At 41.1% G+C, this 15,240-nt stretch overlaps 1 protein-coding gene across 5 annotated transcripts in view; it reads right to left on the bottom strand.

Moving 5' to 3' along the window:
- ACVR1 (activin A receptor type 1) overlaps positions 1 to 15,240 on the bottom strand; it is a 125,237-nt gene that overhangs the window by 18,322 nt on the left and 91,675 nt on the right. For all 5 annotated transcript variants that reach the window (XM_073807696.1, XM_033860166.2, XM_073807695.1 and 2 more), the window contains 2 exons: positions 13,035 to 13,134; positions 9,042 to 9,188 (listed from right to left, as the gene is read on the bottom strand). In XM_073807696.1, coding sequence (XP_073663797.1) covers positions 9,042 to 9,188; positions 13,035 to 13,134 — 247 coding nt within the window. The remainder of the gene's footprint in view (positions 1 to 9,041; positions 9,189 to 13,034; positions 13,135 to 15,240) is intronic.

Here is a 15,240-nt window from a genome sequence, read left to right as displayed (position 1 = left end):
ACCTATGAAGTAAATGGTGATGTGCGTGCCTGTCTTTCCTGCTACAGAGGTGCTTTCCTAGCGTTATAGATCTATACCTTATAGACACCCACATGGACAGTGAAATTTGGAACTTAGAAATACAAGGGGATTTTTTTTTTAAAGACAGATATGGCTTGAAGAATTAAATGACTTGTGAAAGTGTAAAGGAAAAGGAGAATACATAAACATGCCGTACTTTATATAAAGTACTTTATATAAAATTTATCACTTGCACAGATATTTTCTCATGGAATTTTTCTCAGTAGACCAGAAAGATAAATATTATACTCATTTTACACATGATGAAGTTGCTGCTGGGAGGTGCCAAGGATCACACAGCTAATGATCATACAGCTATTAAGTTGCTACCAACTCCAAATTTGCTGCCAGCTGCTCTGATACACCATACCTCGCATAGGAAAGTTCTGGGAACAAAGAAACATTTCCCTATTTGATCATCATCATCATCGACAACAGAAGCAGCTAATAATTAGTGAGAATCAGCAATGTGCCAGGCACAGTTCTAAAAATCCTACATGCAATCCTCCAACAACCACATGAAGGGGGCAGATTACATCACTGACATTAAGGTCACTAACCGTCCCCAGCAATCTGGCACCAGAACCCATACTCTTACCCACCATATCATCCTGCCCTCAAACAAGCTGGCTTCTACTCGAGAAAGACAATCTGACATTTGTACCTGTGGGATATCTGTAAAGTGAACCGAATAACACTTCCGCACTTTAATCCCCATCTCTTTCTCCCTCTTCCTCTAAGCTGGTCCCCACAGCCAGACTTAGTCTCTCACTCTTCCCTGTTATCCCACCTGCCTCTGTCTCCCCATAGCTGATTCTCTTAGAACCCTTAGCTGGCCATAATATCAAAGAAAATGTGCACTTAGACATTTATTTATTCTTGCTAAAGAAACTCTTTCTGCTACAACAAGGTCCTACTGTATAGCACGGGGAATTACATTCAATATACTGAGATAAACCATAATGGAAAAGAATATAAAAAAGAAGGTCTGTATGTATATAATCAGTTATATCACTTTGCTGTACAGCAGAGATGGGCACAACACTGTAAATCAACTGTACTTCAATTAAAAAAAATGTTTCCGGGCTTCCCTGGTGGCGCAGTGGTTGAGAGTCCGCCTGTCGATGCAGGCGACACGGGTTCGTGCCCCGGTCCGGGAGGATCCCACATGCCGCGGACCGGCTGGGCCCATGAGCCATGGCCACTGAGCCTGCGCGTCCGGAGCCTGTGCTCCGCAACGGGAGAGGCCACAACAGTGAGAGGCCCGCGTACCACACACACACACAAAATGTTTCCGCTTTATCACTTTAAACCACATGATATTCATCTTAATTTTATTTTTATTTTTTTAACATCTTTATTGGAGTATAATTGCTTCACAATGTTGTGTTAGTTTCTGCTGTATAACAAAGTGAATCAGCTATAAGTATAAATGTATCCCCATATCCCCTCCCTCTTGCATCTTCCTCCCACCCTCCCTATCCCACCCCTCTAGGTGGTCACAAAGCACCGAGCTGATCTCCCTGTGCTATGCGGCTGCTTCCCACTAGCTATCTTTTTTACATTTGGTAGTGTATATATGTCAATGCTACTCTCTCACTTCGTCCCAGCTTACCTTTCACCCTCCCCGTGTCCTCAAGTCCATTCTCTACATCTATGTAGGTCTTTATTCCTGTCCTGCCCCTAGGTTCATCAGAACCATTTTTTTTTAGATTCCATATATATGTGTTAGCATACGGTATTTATTTTTCTCTTTCTGACTTACTTCACTCTTTATAACAGACTCTAGGTCCATCCACCTCACTATAAATAACTCAATTTCGTTTCTTTTTATGGCATAATATTCCATTGTATATATGTGCCACATCTTCTTTATCCATTCATCTGTCGATGGACACTTAGGTTGCTTCCATGTCCTGGCTATTGTAAATAGTGCTGCAATGAACATTGTGGTACATGACTCTTTTGGAATTATGGTTTTCTCAGGGTATATGCCCAGTAGTGGGATTGCTGGGTCATATGGTAGTTCTATTTTTAGTTTCTTAAGGAACCACCATACTGTTCTCCATAGTGACAGTATCAATTTACATTCCCACCAATAGTGCAAGAGGGTCTCCTTTTCTCCACACCCTCTCCAGCATTTACTGTTTGCACTTCTTTTTTTTTTTTTTTTTTTGCGGTACGTGAGCCTCTCACTGTTGTGGCCTCTCCCCTTGCGGAGGGCAGGCTCCGGACGTGCAGGCTCAGCGGCCATAGCTCACGGGCCCAGCCACTCCGCGGCATGTTGGATCTTCCCAGACTAGGGCACGAACCCGTGTCCCCTGCATCAGCAGGTGGACTCTCAACCACTGTGCCACCAGGGAAGCCCTGTTTGCACATTTTTTGATGGCCATTCTAACTGGTGTGAGGTGATACCTCATTGTAGTATTGATTTGCATTTCTCTAATAATTAGTGATGTTGAGCATCCTTTCATGTGTTTGTTGGCAATCTGTATATCTTCTTGGGAGAAATGTCTATTTAGGTCTTCTGCCCATTTTTGGATTGGGTTGTTTGTTTTCTTGATATTGAGCTGCATAAGCTGCTTGTATATTTTGGAGATTAATCCTTTGTCAGTTGCTTCGTTTGCAAATATTTTCTCCCATTCTGAGTGTTGTCTTTTCGTCTTGTTTATGGTTTCCTTTGCTTTTTATGGTGCAAAAGCTTGTTTCATTAGGTCCCATTTGTTTCTTTTTATTTCCATTCCTCTAGGAGGTGGGTCAAAAAGGATCTTGCTGTGGTTTTATGTCATAGAGTGTTCTGCCTATGTTTTCCTCTAAGAGTTTGATAGTGTCTGGCCTTACATTTAGGTCTTTAATCCATTTTGAGTTTTTGTATATGGTGTTAGGGACTGTTCTAATTTCATTCTTTGACATGTAGCTGTCCAGTTTTCCCAGCACCACTTACTGAACAGGCTGTCTTTTCTCCACTGTATATTCCTGCCTCCTTTATCAAAAATAAGGTGACCATATGTGCCTGGGTTTATCTCTGGGCTTTCTATCCTGTTCCATTGATCTGTATTTCTGTTTTTGTGCCAGAACCACACTGTTTTGATTACTGTACCTTTATAGTAGAGTCTGAAGTCAGGGAGCCTGATTCCTCCAGCTCCATTTTTCTTTCTCAAGATTGCTTTGGCTATTCAAGGTCTTTTGTGTTTCCATACAAATTGTGACTTTTTTTTGTTCTAGTTCTGTGAAAAATGCCAGTGGTAGTTTGATAGGGATTGCGCTGAATCTGTAGGCTGCTTTGCGTAGTATAGTCATTTTCACAATGTTGATTCTTCCAATCCAAGAACATGGTATATCTCTCCATCTGCTTGTATCATCTTTAATTTCTTTCATCAGTGTCTTATAGTTTTCTGCATACAGGTCTTTTGTGTGTCCTTAGGTAGGTTTATACCTAGGTATTTTACTCTTTTTGTTGCAGTGGTAAATGGGAGTGTTTCCTTAACTTCTCTTTCAGATTTTTCGTCATTAGTGTATAGGAATGCAAGAGATTTCTGTGCATTAATTTTGTATCCTGCTACTTTACCAAATTCATTGATTAGCTCTAGTAGTTTTCTCATAGCATCTTTAGGATTCTGTTTTGTATAGTATCATGTTATCTGCAAACAGTGACAGTTTTACTTCTTCTTTTCCGATCTGGATTCCTTTTACTTCTTTTTCTTCTCTCATGGCTGTGGCTAAAACTTCCAATACTATTTTGAATAATAGTGGTGAGAGTGGGCAACCTTGTCTTGTTCCTGACCTTAGAGGAAATGGCTTCAGTTTTTCACCACTGAGAACGATGTTGGCTGTGGGTTTGTCATATATGGCCTTTACTATGTTGAGGTAGGTTCCCTTTGTGCCTACTTTCTTGAGAGTTTTTATCACAAATTGGTGTTGAATTTTGTCGAAAGCTTTTTCTGCATCTATTGAGATGATCATATGTAAACCACATGATATTCATCTTTAATAACTTTCTCCAAAATGAATATCCCAAACTATAGAAGCACCACTCAAAAGAAACTAAATTACTGCTATGTATTTGCGTAGCCTTCACTGATTCCTCTGGCCAAGGGAGAGCAGCATCTGATTGACTGAGTGATTGATTAAATAAATAAATAAATACAATTTATTCTCTCACCTTCTCTAAGTCCCCAAGTTCTTAGAGAAGGATTTTTGTCTGTCCCGTTAGTTAGGCTCTAGACCTTCAAGAAAACTGACTTTTAAATAAGTAAGATTTTTTATAAAACTATTTACCACTCTAGTGTGAATTGTACAACTACATTTGCTTCAACATGCTAGACCATTTTTATGGGACTTTTGTATTTTGAGTCAAAGCACTCTACTGTTAGTGGAGACTGAACAGGTGCCCATACACTGGAAGCCTGGCCCAGCCATTGGACGTGTTCATAACACTGAGAGAACGTGATAAGGGCAAAAGCCTCTTACATAACAGCCAAAGTCATCCTTCCAGGTGCCTCATAAACTAAAATAAAACCCCAAATCTTAAGTGAGGTAAGCAGTGCCCTTGTAAGCCTCTCACTCCAGCTCTCGTGGGAACCAGGTGCTGGGCAGCTCTGATACCTGAGGAGTGAGGCCACCATGTTGGGGAGCACAGGGCTTGAGAGTGTTGAACCCCAGAGCCAGACTACTGGGCATCCACACGGCTCACCATCCTGAGCTGGGTGATCCCACGTGTGCCACATAAAATCGTCACCTTGGTTTCCTCATTTATAAGATATGGATAGCACCGTCCTGTATCTCAAAGGGTTACTGTGAAAATAAAGAGTTATTGTAGGTAGAATGTTTCATATGATGCCTACCACACAGTAAGTGTTCGAGAGTAGCTGGTTACTATTATAGTTCAAAATTGTCCTGGGTTCAATTACAGCCCCAAAGTTTGTAATTTAATATCTTTTTCAGGTAGTTTCCTTCACTTCCAACTGGTCTCAAGGAATTCTGACTGATTAAATGGTTAAGCAGTACCTTTTAAGAGTATGTGTCAGTTCTGGAGATGGAGGGTGGTGACGGTTGCACAATATGACTGTACTTAAATCTCGCTTATATGATTAAAATGGTCAACTTAATGGATATTGCACCATTTCTTTTAGTGCTATAATCGCTCTTAAAAATTTATTTTATTGAAGTAGAGTTGATTTACAATGTGTTAATTTCTGCTGTACAGCACAGTGATTCAGTTATATATATATATATATATATATATTCTTTTTCATATTCTTTTCCATTACGGTTTATCACAGGATCTTGAATATTCCTGTGCAATACAGTAGGACCTTGTTGTTTATCCATCCTATATATATTAGTTTGCCTCTGCTAATTCTGAACTCCCCTACTCCCCTCTCCCTTGGCAACCACAAGTCTGTTCTCTATGTCTGTGAGTCTGCTCCTGTTTCATAGATAAGTTCATTTATGTCATATTTTAGATATAAGTGATATCATATGTACCATTTTTTTTTTTTAAAGAGTGTAAGATGAGACTTTGGAGTGAAATTGTCATATTAACTGAAACTCCCTGGTTTCAGTCATGAGGAAAAGGATGCTCAGAAACATACAACTTTGGCCCAGAGTCACAGAGTGGGCCTGTAATGATGCTAAGAATAGAAACTGGCTTCCCAAACTCCCAGACACTGTTCCAACCACCAAACAGAGCCTCCCGTCATTCACTTCTCTGCTGACTTCTACACCAGACACAGCAGAAGGAACAGCTGAAATCCAAACTAGTCATTGGAAAGATATCATTTTGGGGGGGATAAACAATGAGGGCCCATAATTTTATACGTGTGTGTAATTTAATTATGTATTTCGAGGGGGCTAGAGTTAGCAATACTCAAGGGTGGGGGAAATCATGATCTGATATTCAAAACAATCTTTTGATAGAAAAGAAAATGTCACAGAAAACCTTAAAGTCTCTACATCCAAAAAAACTGCTAAGGCAGGGAAAGAAGTTTACCAAAAAAAAAGGTGGTACATTTCTACGAGCTGTCTCAACTAAGAGGACCGACTACACAGTAAAATTAATCCATACAGCTGTAATTATGATGAGAGTAACAAGATCTCATGAATTCACAGCTTCCATGGATCATTATGTAATAAGTGGACAATGTTTTGCCTTCTGTGATCACACTAAGGGAACCTAACTTCTCTCACATGAATCATACTGCAAAGGTGACTTTCAAATTTCCTGTGTGATTAAATCCAATTTAATCAATATTTACTAAGCACCTACCACGTGCAGGGAACTGTCCTCAGGACTGGGTGTGAAAGCAAAAACAATGGAAATAATTCTTGTACTGGGTGTACAGTGGAGTGGTATCACAGGTCATTTAACTCAAGAGCATGGATAAAGTGACTACTTGCATAGCACGGCAACATCTAGAGCATTTTGATCAATGAGCCCATAAGCCCATGAGCCCATGAGAAGAGAGGGGCTGCCTGAACATGCCCTTCCTTCAGTGAGTCTCAGACCCCACGTGCTTCTCAGAGTACGTGCACCTGCCCGTTAAGAGTACTTCTACTAAGATGTGACACATATATACAATGGAATATTAATCAGCCATGAAAAGAAATGAAATTGAGCTATTTGTAATGAGGTGGATAGACCTAGAGTCTGTCATACAGAGTGAAGTAAGTCAGAAAGAGAAAGACAAATACCGTATACTAACACATATACATGGAATTTAAGAAAAAAAATGTCATGAAGAACCTAGGGGTAAGACAGGAATAAAGACACAGACCTACTAGAGAACGGACTTGAGGATATGGGGAGGGGGAAGGGTAAGCTGTGACAAAGCGAGAGAGAGGCATGGACATATATACACTACCAAACGTAAGGTAGATAGCTAGTGGGAAGCAGCCGCATAGCACAGGGAGATCAGCTCCGTGCTTTGTGACCGCCTGGAGGGGTGGGATAGGGAGGGTGGGAGGGAGGGAGACGCAAGAGGGAAGAGATATGGGAACATATGTATATGTATAACTGATTCACTTTGTTATAAAGCAGAAACTAACACACCACTGTAAAGCAATTATACCCCAATAAAGATGTTAAAAAAAAAAAAGAGTACTTCTACTGTTTAAAGATAAGTACTTCTTGTACATCATGACTTTTTTTTTTTTTTTCCATCATGACTTTTAATACAGCCAGTGGTTTATCTGTTACCCAACCTCAGTCTGTTCCAGTGTCAGAGGAAATATTGGGACATTTAAAGGTAATTTTGACTGTAGATGAATTTTCACCTCACACTATGACTCTAGAATCTAAGAAGCAATTCCATGAGCTAATAACTACCATGTGGTTAAGAGTTAGACCATCCGGTGTGATTCTCAGCTCCATTATTTAACCTGCTGGGTGATGTTAACCTCTCTGTACCTCCGTTACCTTATCAGTTACAACCAGGAAAATAAGGATATCTGCCCTCTTACAGTCATGGTGAAGATTAAATGAGAAAATGTGCATGACACAAAGCAGTGCTTACTGCATAGTAACTATAGTCATTGTTGTTGTTAACACACATGCATCTAACTGCAATACAAGGCGGTCACGATAAGAGTTATATAGGAGGTAAAAAGTGCAGGAGTGCAGAAAAGCCCAAGTAAATCCCTTGGGAGAGTCTGGAAGGGAACTAAGAAGTTTTGATGAAGGAAGGAGTGGGTAGAGGGTGGAATGGGGATAGTGGGTGGCCAAGAGCAACATGAATGAAGACACAGACAGCTGAATGTTCAAGGGCAATCCCAAGGAGTGACAGATATTGGAACTGACTGCACGTGGGCATATTTGTACAGGAAGTAGCAGAGTCCTCTTGGGACCCCAAAATAGGGAGTCTGGAATGCCAGGCTCAGAAGTCATAAATGTTGCAAGTGATGTGGGAGTCATCAAAGACACTCTGAGCAGAAGTGTCTCAGCTCCCCAGTGGAAGATAATTCAGTGTGGCAAGATGGACTGGAGAGGGGAGACCCATACCAACGATACTAGTGAGGAGGCCTAGGTGATGGTGAGGGCCCAAGGGGGAAGGGCAGGGGAGAAAATGACAACAGCAACTGAGACAAGTCTGAGATGGAACATACCACCAAACTGTTAAAGCAAACCTTTGGACAACTGTCAAGCCATGATTTGTAGACAACCTGACTCAGGCTTAATACTAAACTGGCAATCCTGGAATAGAAATGAATTCTGGCAGTGGCCTTCCTATAAGCCAGACCTGATCCCGTAGCCATGCAGTGGCCAACACTATCCTATAAAGAGTCCAGTTCTATAGAAACTTTATAGCCACTATTAAAGAAGCACCCCAGGCAGCATTCATCATATATGTATTAGTATAAACACCTGTAGAAAAACTTTTCAAAAACGAAGAAGTCAACAGGCTAAAGGAATATTCTAACCCTTTATACTTCCATAGCAGTATTTCAATGGGCTCTTCACATATTTCACAAATGTTTCCAAGCTTTAGTTTCCAAATTAAAATGTATGCTAAATCCTTCTCGAAATCTGGGCTTTAAAAACGATGCCTTGTTTGAAGGAATGTGCATTTAATTACGATATCCCTGGGAGCTATGAATCTCTAGGAAATCGTCCAAAGATCTTTCTTAGTTTGATTCAAGTAATAAATATTCAAAAAGGGTGGGGTAGGCAGAACTACAGAGGAAGCCTTGAAGTGAACAATATGGGGCAAGTTTTTGTTATTTACGTAACAACCTGCAGAGGAAGACTTAGCCATAACAATTTCCTTTTCATCATCCAGAGAATCTTCAAACTTAGCTTCTTCGCAGACTTACACAAGCAATTCATGTGGAAAGAAAATTAAACAGCGTATAAATGCTGATGGTCCCTATGTCACCATTTAGGAGAGACTTGCGAATTCAGACACACCAAATCTGAGAGGGCAAAGGCAGGCAATTATTTCTTCCTAGAAGAAAATTAATGAGGGGATAATTTTTGTACTTACCTAAAATATTTTCATGCCTCAGCATCACAGTGTTGTACAACTCTGTTTCCCTGAACCACGACTTCTCATCCCGGGAGGAGAAGATCTTCACAGCGACATTCTCCCCCTGCCAACTGCCCCTCCACACCTCACCATACCTGCCTTTCCCTGTGGAAAGCAACACAGAGGTGACATTGGACAGCAGAACAGGACAGGTAGCCAACGAACTTCATGCTAGCAACTCTTGACCCCTCCCATGGAAAAACACAACTCAGGGGTATAAATACCACTACTTTTTGCCTGTAAAGACATCCAAAAATAAGGTGGAAACTGCCCCTCCCGGCCACCCTACTGTGCTATCAAATGAAACACTCTCAGAATCTGCATCTGTACAATGAGCTGCTAATTACAAAGTTTACCTTTACATTCCTCTGTGAAAAGGTATGAAATGCATATGGTTTGTAAAAGCACATGAAAGTTAGTAAAACTTAGAAATTTCAATGTTGATGAAAGCCAAAAAGCGTGTATGGGGCTTAACTGAGTGACTTACTTGATTCCTTCCCTTAATAAAGGATCAACATCGGCATTTTCTAAGAGTCCACATTTGTGAATTTACATATGCATTTATATTTTTCACCGAAGAGATCACTGAGTTTGAGATATGTGTTCTGAAGGATTAACACACACGCGCACACACACACAGAGCAATGCTGTGTAGGAGATCGACAGACAGCCACTGCCGTCCTTAAAGGATTTCTTGGCGGAGGATATATTTCAAAAGAGGATTTGCAAAGTCTTAAACACATAATCCCAGAACAGTCCCGATTTCTGACACTGGTCATGGGTGTTCGCCTGCAAGACAGTCCCTGTGATGCCACAAGTGGGTGACACTGAAAAGGCCACTTGGAGAAAACATTTTCAAAAAACGGTGACGAGTTGTGATCTGACCTGAGGAGTTCGTGCCCCCTCCTGCAGCCCCAGCACAACTGTCAGCTTGTCAACTACATGCTCTTTTGCATTAGTCACTGGTATTTAGTAGGGACATTGCTTATCGTAAGGGAATCTAGATTGAGCAGTTTTGATGATGTTTTTTTTTTTTTTTTTTTTGCAGTACGCGGGACTCTCACTGTTGTGGCCTCTCCCGTTGCGGAGCACAGGCTCCGGACGCGCAGGCCCAGCGGCCATGGCTCACGGGCCCAGCCGCTCCGCGGCATGTGGGATCTTCCCGGACCGGGGCACAAACCCGTGTGCCCTGCATCGGCAGGCGGACTCTCAACCACTGAGCCACCAGGGAAGCCCTTGATTATGTTTTGATTATGTCTGCTCCCGTTTTTCTCCTTAATGACAGGTAGGTGATCAGGGAGGTTGGGAGGAGGAGGGAATTACCGCGAGACTGGGGGGATCGACACAGGGTATGATCAAGGTGAAGGCAGACGTGGCACCTGGAAAACGATGCAGCAGGAGATACGAGTTGCAGGGCAGCGGGGCTTTCTACCAAGGCAAGTGGCTGCTGGGAATCCCAGCTGGTAATAAGCTGCTGCAGCACCACCTATATATACAGGAATGCAGCTCTTTGCTGGAAAACTAAGTCGCTGAGAACCCAAACATGGAGAGAGAAAGCATGTCTGTCCAGGAGATTATGTCTGGACATAATCAAAACATAATCAAAACTGCTCAATCTAGATTCCCTTACGATAAGCAATGTCCCTACTAAATACCAGTGACTAATCCAAAAGAGCGTTAAATGAAGCCAGTAAGTGGTCTTTTGTGGGCCACTGTCAAGTCACAAAAATAGTATTTAGTGCAGGATTAACTGGAATAAAGTCATAGTAATTGCCCAGCATTTGTAGTTTAAGATGAAGGCTAGTGCTAAGATCTACAAAATCGACTGCTACAAAAGAGAAGGCTCATCTATTCCTGCCTTTGGTTCCATTCTGTATCTTTATTTGCCCTTTGTCCTCATATTCTCATTAGGAAGGAGAGAAAAATATCCCAGAGCATTGTGGACATTACTATACAGTTGCCTTAAATCCTTTGTTTTAGAGCAAACAGAGATAGATGTCAGCGTAAGTAGACAGAATTGAAACAGAAACCTACTTAAATGGTTTTCAAAGGCTGTTAAGTTGTCAAATGCTTCTTGCAAATGCAACCTTATGCAGAAGTCCCTGAAAACAGAAGCAGAGCTGCCCAAAAGTCCTGGCCATGGAGACCCAAAAGAGGGGGGGGGGTCCCCTAAAGCACCTAAAATTTGGAGATTCATTGATCACCATCTGTAACAACGGATCTAGTCCAACTTCTCATGTTTTTCAACCAAAAATGGTAACATCTGAACAGTTCATTACATACATTTTTATGCAAGCCTGTACTACATGAACACCAACTAGATGCTACTGAAAGGCACGGCTCTTTAGCACTGAACCAATAAAATACTGTAACTGAACATAAACTATTTCAAAATATGCTGAAGAATATCTATACAACCGGAAACAATATGCATTTTTAAAGGTGCAGTATTATTTTGCCCTTTGGACTCTGGGGTCCATCTCTGAGGACCGGTCATGAGAGCTGCTGCTCTGTGAATGGTGAGTGGCCATGGGACAGGAGGATGGGGGATAATGTCCCCCTTCACTTCTTACCCCTACCCAGGTACCCTTGTTCAGAATCAAATAGGATGTTAGCTGGTACAAGAGGACAACTCTGGTTGTAAGCAGTGAGCACACTGGGGGCTTTTCCATTTTTAGTTTCTCTACACACAGTCCACCGTGGAGGAGAAGCATGAAGCTGGAGTTCAGAAACAGTTGCAGTAGCTACAGACGTAGAGAAAAGGCAACAGGCTCCTGCTGGCCACCTGTGTGCCTGAAGGTGGCAGTCACTTCTACTACCTCTGCCCGCCACCCCCTTCCACTACTGCATTTGGGGGTGTCCTGGTTTCCATGAAAACAGGAAGAAAAGTCAGAGGATAGTAGCCAAGTGGTGAAGGCAGCCTATGTTGGCCCGTCACCTCCCAAAAGCAAAAGATGATACGGCAAGAGCTGCAAAGCCAGCCCCCCAAAACTGGGAGAACCAGGAGAGTATGGAGATGTTTCTAATCCATCATTGCTCCTGTGGCCATCCCTGCATGCCATCTAAAGGAGAAATTAATGAAAACTGTCATGTGACTTGCAAATGCCCACCTCATAAAACTAAAACTAATAAAAATCAGGACTTTAAAGAAAAAAGCATTTGCACCACCTTCCTAGAGGGCAATCCGGCAATATATAAGACAAGCCATAAAAAGTCACGAATTTTGACCCAGGAACCCCAATTCCTAGAAGTTTATTCTGCGTACTCAAAAGAAGCAACATGTGCAAAACATTTTTCAAACAGTATTGTTAAAGTTATCACGCAATAGACAACTACATAAACTTTAAAATACCTGTGATGTGTACCAATACATGAAAATGTGTGTGAGCTTAAAACTGAAAACAGGGACAAATTATACACACACCATGATTGTATCTCTATACAAATATGTTCCAATATGGGAAAAAATGTGAGAGGCCACAGAGAAATGTACACAGCTCTTATTTAAATAAAGCAGTTATGAAGGGTAGCTTTGGTACATTTATTTCATTTTTTTTAAGGCAGGGGAAGAGTGAGGAAGTATAAAATTGCAATAATCAAGTTTACTGTCCAAAAGCCGACTTACCTCAGATTCCCCAATGCCTATGGTCTGGAGCAGCCGTGTTAGTTCATTTTCAAGCATTCCCATCATCCGGAAGGGTCTACTTAAAACTGAAATCTTTTGACTGGGCACTCTGTATCCTGCCTAGTGGATACTAGTTCTTTAACAAGAACTTCACCAAGTTCAAGTGCTCCAACACAAGTCACAGATTAGAGGCATACTACCACATGGCTACCTCACATCTCCTGACGTTTAAGAAGCAAGAGGCAACACGAAGCAGATTTTCCAAGGTCCATCCTACTTCTAGAACCACCGCACATAACCCGCAAAGAAAGGGAAAAAAGAATTACCAACACACTCCAGCAGTGTGATCTGACGGGCTACCGTTCTTTGTACCAGAAAAGGAAGACCAGAGCCGCTTCCCGACGTACACGAATGATCCAATAAATCCTGCGGTTCAAAACAAGGAGAAAGAGAAAGTATTGAGGAACTGCTCCCAGGTTAGAGTATGAGCGTGCACGTGGGTGTAACTGGCATGGAGGCAGTGGTCTTGGACACATGGCCCGTTCGTGTGCATGGAAAGCCCCACTGGAGGAAGAACTGGTTTCACTTCTTAGGAAAACCAGAAGCTAGCCCTTTCCCTAATATGGGATAGGTTTTCCTGGGGGATGAGTAGTCCTTTCTTGTATCCAGAGTCTTAGAAGAAAATATATAAAGAAAGAAGCTGAGTGGACAAAGTCAAAGATGTAAATTAAAAAGTCCAACATGCGGGGCTGAGCCCAAGGGGAAACAGTAGCTAGAAGAGAAAATGGAGCAAAAATCAAAGGCCTTCAAGTCCAAGAGCTGAGCAAAATTGACCATATTCGGCCCTGCTCAGAATACCTATCAAAGGATGCACTTTAGTTGACATGCCAAGGAACTCTAATAAGGAACAAACAAATTAGGAATAAGAACCAAATGACTCTAATGCTGTTTATCTTGTAAAGACCCCAGTGGCCATCTGAGTCCTCAGACTGGTACACTCAAGCAGAGAGGGCTACCTGGATGGAGGTTACTAGGTAGGTGGGGAACAAGAATCACAAAATTAACACCTCTATGTCATTTCTCTTTTTTTTGTTAACAGTTGTCTACTTTTAAAAAAAAAAAAAAATTTTTATTGAAAGACTCTTAAATTCTATAGTGCTTTACAATTTTCAAGTTTCTCACACGTGATTTCATATACTGTACGTCATTCTCAATGTCAGTTACCCACAAAGCAGAGAGAAAAAATACGACTTTCATTGAAACATAAAACCATGCCCCAAATCTACTTCTAAAAATGAACACACTGCAAAAAAGATTCCCAATTAGTTCATTCATAAATTTTCCCTTCTTACTCTCAGTGCAAGCCAAGAAGCAGAAGCATTTTTGAATCAGGAATGGATTATCTATAATAAACAATATTGTGCCCATGGTGATCGTGGGAAGGTTGCAGTAATGTTGATCTAACACTCCCCAAAGCTGTCCTTTCCCAAACATTTTAGCTGGCCTGTTACATGAATACATTGCCTTGTTTGAGTTTCATTGTCTTTTACTTACTCTGGGCACCACTGTGAAGTACTGTTGATCAGCAAAATTACCAAAACCTGAACATCTAAAGGAAGAAATTTAGAATCCTTAAAAGCCGCAAAATGGATATTCAACAAGAAACTGAATGTAGATGAAGTAGGGTTTCACATCTCCCTATCTCTTTTGCTGTTCGTTTTTCTCTTTATTCATTCAATTTTTTTGAGAGAATAATTCTGAAATTACTATAGAACTAATGTGTTGTTTTTTCATAATGTACAATCCTGGTTCTAAACCTAGTTCATAGACTTCAGGGTGGGCGGAATCGACCAAAGACTAACAAACATCTACTTCAACTCTTGGATCCCAAGACTTCTTTTTCAGTGTAGGAGAGCTGTTTAGTAAGGTACGCCTTGCTGAGTCATATAAATGAGAATATCACTTAAATAAGCAAGTATGTAGACCAATAATGACAACTTGTTTTTAAACAGTGTTGTTTACTGTGTCATTATATCGTGATATACTGTCATCTAAAACGGTTGAGTTGAGAAGACTATTTTAGCATATTTGAAAGCATTCTGCTTTCAAAATTATAGAAGCCATTTAAATAATAATTTACACTAGAGATTCCTATCAGTGCCCAATGTGATTAGCTATGTTAGCAGTTCTGAGGAACAAAGTTCTGACTACTGCTAAAGTTTTGTCAAGATTCAGCGTTGTATCGTCCTTGCTCCAAACTCAATGAATTCATTTAATTTGCCTTAAAACTTGAAACAAACTTCTAAATACACTTCTAAAGAAAAACTATATTTTTCTACTTTTTGAATGAAATGTCCTTTTCTCCTCTTTTCCCAGTTTCACTGTAGCACAATTAAATAGGTAGGTAAAAGGAAGCTAAACAAGGTTCCTTCCCCTTTTTTTTCATACAAAAAAAGTACACTTGACTGTGGTCCAGTCATGGGGAAGGCAGTAGGATGGGATATTTCCCAGCCTGTATCAGCCACCATCAAA

The sequence above is a fragment of the Tursiops truncatus genome, chromosome 7, assembly GCF_011762595.2.
Source record: "Tursiops truncatus isolate mTurTru1 chromosome 7, mTurTru1.mat.Y, whole genome shotgun sequence".
NCBI lineage: Eukaryota > Metazoa > Chordata > Mammalia > Artiodactyla > Delphinidae > Tursiops > Tursiops truncatus.
This window is presented reverse-complemented; position numbering and strand designations above follow the sequence as displayed.